The sequence below is a fragment of the Phragmites australis genome, chromosome 12, assembly GCF_958298935.1.
Source record: "Phragmites australis chromosome 12, lpPhrAust1.1, whole genome shotgun sequence".
Classification (NCBI taxonomy): Eukaryota; Viridiplantae; Streptophyta; class Magnoliopsida; order Poales; family Poaceae; genus Phragmites; species Phragmites australis.
The window spans coordinates 14,868,942-14,879,333 of record NC_084932.1 but is presented as its reverse complement, the minus strand read 5'-3'; the positions used below and the strand labels follow the sequence as shown (position 1 = coordinate 14,879,333).

At 42.4% G+C, this 10,392-nt stretch overlaps 1 protein-coding gene across 1 annotated transcript; it reads right to left on the bottom strand.

The window, feature by feature from the left end:
- Nucleotides 1-250: 250 nt before the first annotated feature.
- LOC133887493 (protein NRT1/ PTR FAMILY 1.2-like) lies at nucleotides 251-2,873 on the bottom strand. Its single transcript, XM_062327468.1, has 4 exons — nucleotides 2,715-2,873; nucleotides 2,058-2,275; nucleotides 1,362-1,909; nucleotides 251-1,238 (listed from the first exon to the last, which is right to left on the bottom strand). The coding sequence occupies exons 1-4, from the start codon at nucleotides 2,794-2,796 to the stop codon at nucleotides 362-364; spliced, it is 1,725 nt and encodes a 574-aa protein (XP_062183452.1). The 5' UTR covers nucleotides 2,797-2,873; the 3' UTR covers nucleotides 251-361.
- Nucleotides 2,874-10,392: the final 7,519 nt, after the last annotated feature.

The following is a 10,392-nucleotide window of genomic DNA, read 5'->3' as shown; positions in this document are numbered from 1 at the left end:
GGTTCTTAACTCCTCAATGACTGTTCGCGTGCGGAAGTTCAAGAACTGACACTGATTCGTCAACAGTATCGATTACTGTTGAACCGATACTGATGGACTGGCACATATGTGGTATTCTGTAGTAGTGTGACAACGTAAGAAAGGTGGTCCGGGTAGGGAGAAAGCAACCTAGAATTTCCCCTCTAGCTTGTATGTTGAGGGAGACCAGGGCCATTTATACTCTTCCAATATAAATCATATTTGCCAGAATGTAATTTCACTAGAAGTTCAAAGTCACAATTTGACGGCAAACAACATACTGCTGGACCGCGTTTAATTGTAGCCAACATACCAACATGAAACAAACAAACACTTATATGGGCTAGCCTCGAACCTCTACCATCTCTTCCGCTTCCACATCACCACCAGTTTCCAACGACATGTTCTTCGTCGTCTCATCGAAAACGTAAGCGCAAACGACTAAGTAGACCAGGTCGACGGCGCCAAGAACCGCGAGCAATAGGTAGTAACTGTCGTAGCGGCCCCGGTTGAGGTCGTCCGAGATCCACGGTGCCGCCCCACCGCTGCTGGAGACCACGTTCACAAGCTTGACGATCACCGTCGATATGACGCTCGCGACGCCGGCCCCAAAGAAGAGCAGCGCCAGCACAAGGCTACCCATGGACTTGGGGAGCATCGCGTAGTAGAATTCGATCTGCGCGATGGCGCCGAACGCGCCCGAGAGCCCCCCGAGCAGGTACTGGGGCGCTAGCCACAGTGCGGACATCCGCGGGGCTCCTTGCCTCGCCGCGGCCACCCTCCTGCGAGCCTCCACCGCCGACGCCACTGCCATGGACGCGACAGCCAGGAACACGCCGATGCCCATGCGCTGCTTGAGGGTGAGCAAGCGCTGCCGCCCCGTGATCATTCTGAGCAACGGGAGGATGTACGGGTCGTAGCACCCTGACCACACGGTGAATATGATGATTTCGAAGATTGAGATGGAGCCTGCCGGTATCTGGAATCTCGTTGTGCCGATGCGACGGTCCATGGTGGTCGCCTGCAGCACACCGAAGGATGAGCTTTGCACCAGGAAGGACATCACCATGGCTGACCACATAGGCATGACGCTTAGAAAAGACTTGAGGTCCTCTACTTGCTCCACTGTGCAGGTGTTCCACGAGTTTGTGTTGTGAGCTTCTTCATTGCTTGTACTACTACCTGCTTGGGTCCTCACCATGCAAGCTCTGTTCAGGAACCTGAAAGGGTTTTTTCTCATTAGGAAATATAAAATAATCTACCAGATGCACACACGCTTACCAGCATTATTGAATGAAAAAATATGATAAATGGTAGAAACAGAGTCATGAGTAGTCAATCACCTCATTTTTTCTGATGGGACCAACTGTGATGAACCTGCCAAGCTGTGAAACTGAACACCATGATTTGCCACTGGCACCACAAGGTGACGGTTCTTGACAGCCACAACGACCACTTGCAATAAGCTAACCCAAATGCTCTTCTGAGGTTTCACCTTCACGTAGAAGGGCGATGCCGCCAAGTTCAGGAGTGTGGACAACGCCATCATGGCTGCCGAAACCGTGAACCCGACATTCCAACCCATCTTGTCTTGGAAGTACACAAGGACAGTCACGGATACGATCTGCGAGAAGCCCACGGAGACATAGTACCAGCTGAACAATCCCCGAAGCGCTCGGTCCTTCTTTGCGGCATCCCAGTGCGCAATCTGATCTTCGGCGAAGGGCAGGCAGCAAGGGCGGACGCCACTCGCTCCGAGTGACATGAAACCAAGGGAGGCACATAGCACAAGTAACTGTAGGGCAGTTGGTGAAGTGCAGACTTGGCGTGGAACGCAGTCCCGGGGTGTCAAGCTTGGGATCACTGATGTCAAGCACAGAAGGGTAGTTCCCTGAATGGAGCACCAAAAGAAGAATAAAATCCATGTGACTTGTAGTCTCTTATATATATATCTATTATCAGTAGCTATGAGGTAACTTGTAGTGAGTGAAATCAATTGTGATGTTCAGTTATGCGAGGGGATTGTATGGTGCTCTTACAATTGTGCAGAAGAATAGTGTGAGTGTGATCATTAGGTAGCGGCCCAACAGTGCATCAGAAACAATGGCCCCACAGAACGGCAAGAAATTTGAGGCCGCTTGATACGCAAAAATGATGATTGCACTGCTTGCAACACCGAGGTGATACTTTGTTGTGAGGTAGATGATAAGATTTGCGGTAACTGATGCGCTCACGATCCGTTCAGATATTTCGTTGGCTGAACACAAATTGGAAATTTTAAATATTAGCAAAATTATGAATGTAATGCCATAAAAAACTTGATCACTTCGATGTTACTGCAACACTTTGGAAGAATTTGAGGTGCTTGTAGGAAAAGAGTATATATATTGTGTCTTGTGAGCCAAACTGGTTCTGAAAATTCTGTGATATAGGTTTATTAGCTTATGCAGAATATAAAATTAACTGTGAAATAGGCCCAAAAGAATTAAATGAAAGTCTTTTGGCCAAATATTAATTTTCGAAAACAACTTCTATAAGAGAAACACAACAGTGTTTCCTAATCATCCATGCATAGTAAACTGTAAGCAAAACATATAAAATAGACATTTCTAGAGTGAAATAAGCTAATCATGGTGTTAGTAAGTTTTTCATCTGATTATTTGTCATGGTATAAATGCTAAAGCCAAGGCCATTACCAATAATGACTGGAAATAGTCGCAGACCACCTTTATTCCCCAAGACATGAGCTTGCCGTTGTTCCTCGCGATCACCCTCCATCGTCTCCAAAACTCTGAAGAACTAGAAGCACCACCGCACCAAGAGAAGAAACCGGCTGTTGTAGTGTCCAAGTTTCTACAAACTTGGCCTGGAGAACGTGAAGCAAGGTGTGAGAAAGGCGAGCACACATGTATTTATAGAGGTGCCATTTGTCCTGGCAACTCTTGGCTGCAGGCTGCGTGGTTTGGAAGCGATTGAATTGAGTGATAACTGTTCCCAAAAACAAGGAATGTAAAGATATCCATTTGAAAGATCTGTAAGGAAAAATATCTTTTAAGTCCTATATCCATGCATTAGTTCCATATCTTCGATGATTTCCTTTTCCTGGTTTTGTAGAAAAAACATATAGAGAAATCCCTCGGACACATGGGTTCCATTGGAAGTTTGAAACGCTTGTACAACCTCAGCCTTGAACAAACGAAAGGGAGAGACCTATTGATGCTGTGACATAGGATGCTATGGAGTAATGGAGATTGAGCCATTGGAATCCCGGTACTGTTACACGACTAAGGAATGGTGCTCAATATACTTCAACACTTTGCCTAATTTTTTACTAAAATTGATGCAAATCCAGAGAATATCTTTGATCTGAGACATATTAATTTTTTTGAACTGGCCAGTTCACCGAATAACTCAAAATAATGAGCATGAAATTTTTTGGACAAATGTGTTAAGGAAGACCAGGATATTTCAAATTCTGCACGCATATATCCTTTTATATACTAACCCACACCATATCAAAATCATTAGCGTGGTGTATAAATACGTACACAAGCATTACAAAAGATATTGTATAACATAAAGGTAGGAATTAGGACTAATGAAGGGCTGCTAATCACAGGAATTAAGACTAATGAAGGGCTGCTAATCACAGGAATTAAGACTAATGAAGGGCTGTTAATCAGAAGAGGATTATGATATATCCTAAGGTATAGTCCAATAGCACCCCCACAGTGTCAACCGGGAGGAGCACAGATGTTGAGACTGGACATGAAATCCGTGAACATAGCCTAGCAGTCATTTGGTGAAATCTATGGACACGAAGAACATGAACATCGCCAAGAGCAACACGTTTGTTGATGCGAAAAGTTATCACGCCAACACACTGAGCACGTCGTGGTAATATCCGGTGAGCAGCACCCTAGATACTCCGGTCGTAGCACTGCATCGTCGGACCTTCATCGTCACCCACGCTCGGGAGGGACCCTGTCAGAGCGTAGATGGCCGACGGCTTGTCTTTGGTCGTTAGGATCAAGAATATGTAGCAATATAGATTACAAAAGAGAATAAGACTACATGAACTAGACAAAAGACGAAAGGTAAAGTAGATTAATTTGATCGATTGGTCGATATCTTCAATAGGCTATGACCCTCTCATATTGAAAAGGTGGCAGGTCTTAGCTGTAAGAGATCATGACTCCTAATTCAAACCAAACAAGACTTACAAATATGATTTGGCTATGCCTACCTAATCTCTAAACTTTCTATAACAAACATATATTTCCTATTTGAACATGTAAAACTCTCATATATATACCCAAATATTAATGTAGTTTGGCCTTCTTAGATTCGACCAACTCTTTTATCTGTCCGGAGACCAACTACAGGAACAAACCGTGATCATTGGTTGCCTGGTCATTGGTCATGACCACTAGTCATGGTCACTGGTCGTAGTCTGAAATCACTGTTCACTAGTCTGAAATAACTGTTCACTGGTCAGATGACTATTTATTTAGTCGGAGGTACTGTTCACCATAGTTAGAACACTGTTTATAGGTACTGTTCACTAGTCAGAATATTGTTCACCGGTCAACTAGGAAACTTTTAGAACCGAAATTCTCCACAGTATGTCAATTTCGGTCGTCAACACATGGCCCCTTGTTTTTTAGTAAAGCTTGCGTGCCAAAAAACATATCTTCTCTACTTCTACGTTTCTTAGGGCGATGATCAAGAAATCGGCCATGAATACCTTAGGACGATGGTAGCTAATACATCGGCCTTACGTCTTTGCTTATTGATTCACTACATCATTTAACTAAAACTCCAAAGGTAACATAAAAATCATATTAATGTCCATACCTTCGGTTGGTGAAGCATCATTAGCATGCACTGGCGACCCTCCATGATCAAGTAATTCTTCATCTTCCTTGTCACCTTGCATAGGCGTCAGCGTTGTTGTTGGTAAAGAGATTGTGGTAGGAGCTGTTATAACATCTAGCTTTGGTTTCCATATTTGCTTCATGGGTTGCATTGGCTTAATGTCATTGAAAGTAGCATCCCATAACTTTTCAACTTGTTTATCCACCAACTCTTGCTTGCGTAACTGTTGTGATCTTTGTTTCTTTGTGTGAGATAAGCCTGAGGGACACCACCTCAGCTGCAAGTACTTAGAAAGCGGTTCGCTACTATTTGCTTCATAATCATTAGGCTTCGAATCAACTTGGAATTAGTAGGTATTTGTTTAGACTTGACCGATTTATCACAAAAAACAATCGGTCCTTTGTCAAGTTCTTCGGCCAATATTTTGACTGAACCAATCTCAATAATATCAGCAGTAGTAGTACTTGCCTTATCAATATTTTGACTGAACCAATCTCAATAATATCAGCAGTAGTAGTACTTGCCTTATCAATATTAGAATCTGAATTTTGAATGGAAACACTACCCTCCTTGGCCCAGTATACTTTTTTCACAACTTTAGTATGTTGAACATAATTAGACTGATTTGTATGCTTTGATCGGTCATGAGTAGGACATGAAATTCCATTAAATAGTGACCTCTGTGGTGCTGTCCACATCGAATAAAAAGGATTAAATTGCATAGGAGGGGTGGCATCCACATACTGTTATAGCCGCAAGTTGGGCAGGGAGGAAAAGGCATTGGAGGAGGCATCCATGACCATGGCGCCATACTGAGTGATGGGTAGGCGTTAGTAGCATTATCCTCCCTTGGTTGATGATGATGGCTCACTCCTTTTCTTGGAGGTGATCTTGATCGCTTAGCTCCACTTGGCCGATTCACATGAGTTTTAATGGCCTTGTCTTTCTCATATTTAGACAAAAGTTGCTTGAAAGTGGGCTTGAATTTCTTAACCTTGTCGTGTTTCTTTGCTTCATTGAGTTTCCACTTGCCAACCTCTGGATTCTTTGGCTTGATCATCCTTAGTTTAGCATTAACATGCCCCCCGGCGGTTGAAGTGTTCTCCACAGTCTTGATTGATTTCTTGCCTTCGGGAGTCTTCTCAAGTAACACCTCTTTCAACAAGTTTTTGTTCCCCCCTCCCAAAGGTTTTGGCCTTTCTTCACCAACAATTACATTTTTGTCTTTAGTCGATTTGGCTTGAGTTGGCCGAATTAATATGCTCTTATCTTGAAGATCAACTACATTAACTGAGAACGGTTGAAGGTCCACTTGCATCTCTGCAAACTTCAATCGTCATTCATTAATGGCTGATTGAATCGGACAACAGAAAATATTGCAATCGTTAGTAGCATGAGAATATGAATTATGCCATTTGCAATAAGCTCGCATCTTTAATTCATCTAATGGGGAATTACATGACCATGAGGTAGCTTAATCTATTTTTCTTGTAGCAAGTAATCAAATATTCTATCGCACTTTGCTACATCAAAAATAAATTTAATCTCTTCTTGCTGATTCTTCGAAGGCATCGGCTTAAGAGAAGGACAAACGAATGGTTTAGACATAGAAGACCAAGCCCATTCGACCACACATACATCAACATCACCACCATCCGATTTTCAAATTCATATTCAAGCATGTGCACATTAGGACAATCTTCTCTCACTCTATCATTCGACCTATGAAAATTTCTAGACTCTTTAGCCAGGCTTTCTTGAGCTAGAGCTTTTTGTAATACTTGGCTAGCATCTAAGAAATCATGATTCTCAAGCTTTTCTTTTAAATGAGAAAGTAAACCAGAAAAAGCTAGGTCGGCAAAATTTCTATCAGAAATTGTCAAATTAAAACATTGGTTTCTTGTATCTCTAAACCTTCAAATGTATTCAGCAACGGACTCATTATGTTTTTGTTTAACCTATGTCAAATGCAATAATATAAGCTCAGTGTCCCCAGTATAAAAATACTCATGAAAATTTTGTTCTAATTGGAGCCACATATAAATAGAATTAGGTGCTAGAGAAGTAAACTAGGTAAATGTATGGCCAGACAATGATAAAGGAAACAATCTAAATTTCAACATATCGCTAGCACTAGCTTCACCACACTGCAAGATAAATTGAGCAATATATTCTAGAGTGGTTCTACCATCATTCCCAGTAAACATAATAAACTCAGACAATCTACCCTTTGAGATACTGAATATTATCATAGAAATTAGGGTATAGTTTTTGATAGACACGTGCTCTACCCTTAGGTTCTACTCCCAAAGTATTCCTTTAAAATACTAGCCATTTTCTCTCTAATACTTTCGTGCCCCATAGGTTGCTTGGCTAGGGACCGAGTAGGAATCACATTAGTTTGTTGCTGCTGCCTAAAAGAATGTGGTTGTGTATCATGAGAATGTGGCACAATGGGCTATGTATATGGAGTATTTTGTGGAGGCACATTAAAATAAGTCTCCGACGATAGACCATAAGGGATGCCGGAGCCTTGTGGAGGTATAGGAGGCACACTATATGCAACGGTATTATATGAAGCTACTAGCATGTCTGTTGAAATTTTATTAACTCGGCTATTGTTCTTAGTTACATATGGAACCGAGTTAATTATACTAGATGTAGTATTTGACAAAAGAAAAAACGAATGGTGTGACCTCCAGTTTAGTGGAATCTTTTGAAGTAGGCGGTGGTGTCATAGCATTGGCCGAACCTACAACATTAGTTCGGCAATAAATTTGTTCCATCGGCATATTTTTTTGTGTAGGCATAGACGGTATAAATTTTACCGATGAATCAAACAGACCTTGCTGAATTCTACCATCATTATTAGAAGTTGAAGCACTAGCATCATGTGATAGATGTCGTTTTAGTGTATCCTTAATATTTTGCATCTCAAGAACCATAGACTCTAAACGGCTACTGAGTGATTTATTAAAACTCTTAACTAATGCATCAAACTTGTTACTCATAACATCACCTACTTGCTGATCAATCATCAAATCAACTTTCTCTTCAGAAGGAGGTGCGTTCCTCATAGTGGGAGTTACCTAGGGCATGGTATAGATAGGTGTGAAATCTCCTCCCTTCCGTACGATGCCTTGCCTCGTCTTTTGGTAGCGAAAGCGAACGCCCTATCAAACTCCATCTTGCGCCTTTCATATTCCTGTTGTGCCTCCTCATCTAGCTCCTCGATGGCGGGCACAATGACGTTGTCGGGGTTGACTTTAGATCCGTTCATCATGGCTAAGGTTTTAAAATTTTGCTAAAAGGTAGCCGAAAGTTTCTTCCCCATTGGAGTTGCCAAAAAGTGTGTTGACGCGAAAAGTTATCATGGCAACACAATGAGCACCTCGTGTGCAATATCCGATGAGCAGCACCTAGGATACCCCGGTCGTGGCACTACGTCGTCGGACCTTTGTCATCACCCACGCTCGGGAGGGACCCCGTCAGAGCACAGATGGCCGATGGCTTGTCCTTGGTCATTGGGATCAAGAACAGGTAGCAATATAGATTGGAAAAGAGAACGGGACTACAGGAACTTGGCAAAAGACGAAGATAAAGAAGATTTATTTGATCGATTGGTTGATGTCCTCAATCGGCTATGTCTTAGCCGTAAGATATCAGGATTCCTAATTCAAACTGAACAAGACTTATAGATATGATTCGACTGTGCCTACTTTATCTCCAAACTTTCTATAAAAAACATATATTTCCTATTTGAACATGTAAACTCTCATATATCTACCCGAATACGCTTTAATGTAGTTTGGCCTTCTTAGATTCGACCAACTCTCTTCTATCTGTTCAGAGACCAACTGCAAGAACAAACTGTGACCACTGGTCGCCTGGTCATTGGTCATGACCACTGATCCACTGTTCACTGGTCATAAGTCACTGTTCACTGGTTTGAGTACTGTTCATCTTGTTGAAGTACTGTTCATCATGGTCAGAACACTGTCCATTGTAGTTAGTGCTTGGAGCACTATTCATAGTAGTCGGAGGTACTGTTCACTAGTTGGAATAATGTTCAGCAGTCAACCAGGAAACTTCCAGAACTGAAATTCTTCATAATATGCCAATTTCGATCATCAACAACGTTCATGAACGAAGTGTAAGTCGATCTCCACATGTTTGGTTCACTGATGCTGAACTGGGTTGGTGGAGAGGTAGATGGTGCTGATGTTGTCACAGTACATAATGGTAGCCTTCTAGAGAGGATGGTGCAACTCAAGGAGCAGCTGTCATAACCAGCAGGATTCAGCCGCAGTGTTGGCAACTCCGCAATATTCTGCTTTGGCACTAGAGTGGAAAATTGTGTGTTAACGCTCCAAAGATCAAGATATGAGATTGTCACTAACGAACACATAATATCCAGAGGTGGGGCGTTGAGTGCCGGCATTGCCGGCCCGGTTAGCGTTGGAGTAGACTACAAAGTCACGAGAGGAGCCACATGACAACTAAAGGCCATAGCCAATGGTGCCCTTGATGTAGGTAGAATCCACTTTATCGACATAAATTGTTTTTCATGAGGATCGTGCCCTTGATGTAGGTAGACACACCAGTTGAACTGCATGGGTAATATCAAGCTGGGAGAAAGTGAGGTACTGAAGTGCATCAGTAAGACTTCGATAGAGAGTGGGGTTAGCAACATGGGCACCAGTATCAGCGAAGATCTTGGACTGAGCTACAATGGGGGCAGTGCAGGTATTGCAGTGTGTCATGATGTTCGTTGAAGAATTTTAGTAGTGTACTTCTCTTGAAAGAGAAAGAGCATGAGGAGTCCCATGAGTTGAGATGTCAAGGATGTAGTGCAGGTCTGCAATTAGTGTAGATGAACAAGGAAGGATCCGATTTGGGGATGTGAAAGACGATGGAGATGATGAATTTCAGAGATTCTACCAGGCTTGAAGAGCCTACTTGAGGCCTTATAGTAACTTGTTGAGGTGGCACACGTTGTGTGTTGGACAATGTCGATGAAACCAAAAGGTTATTGGCAGCATACTGTCTCCGCAAAAGTACCATTAATCATAGTTTACACTATCATGATTGACCAAGCCAACCAAACCATCAAATTATAATCATGTGAAGTTTTTCTTACCACTCGTAACCGTGAGTACGACAGATTAACCAATTTTACACTCCTGCAGAGGTCGTACACTTTACCCATAAGTCATTATCATACTATGTTATCGGTAACCGTAAGTACCTTACACATTTTTTATGTGTGCACTGAGTTGACACTACAATACCTTTACAATGCCCCACTCAACATGTGCATACCCACTAAGGTTTAACCACCGTTTAAATACACCTCAACAACAAAAGTCCCCTCTTGCACCAATGGAACACCCTAGAAGTACACCTGTCGGTTCCACACATTCAGATGATCTACACAATGCTAAGGGTATGCAAATTAATCAGCTAAGTCCATCTCATGTTAGGCTTGTAGTTGTA

Coding starts and splice junctions, on each gene's coding strand:
- LOC133887493 (XM_062327468.1), bottom strand. CDS start 2,796: ATGGAGGGTGATCGCGAGGAACAACGGCAAGCTCATGTCTTGGGGAAT. Junction 1,910..2,057: donor CACTATTCTTCTGCACAATT/GTAAGAGCACCA, acceptor TGCTCCATTCAG/GGAACTACCCTTCTGTGCTT. Junction 1,239..1,361: donor GTCCCATCAGAAAAAATGAG/GTGATTGACTAC, acceptor AAACCCTTTCAG/GTTCCTGAACAGAGCTTGCA.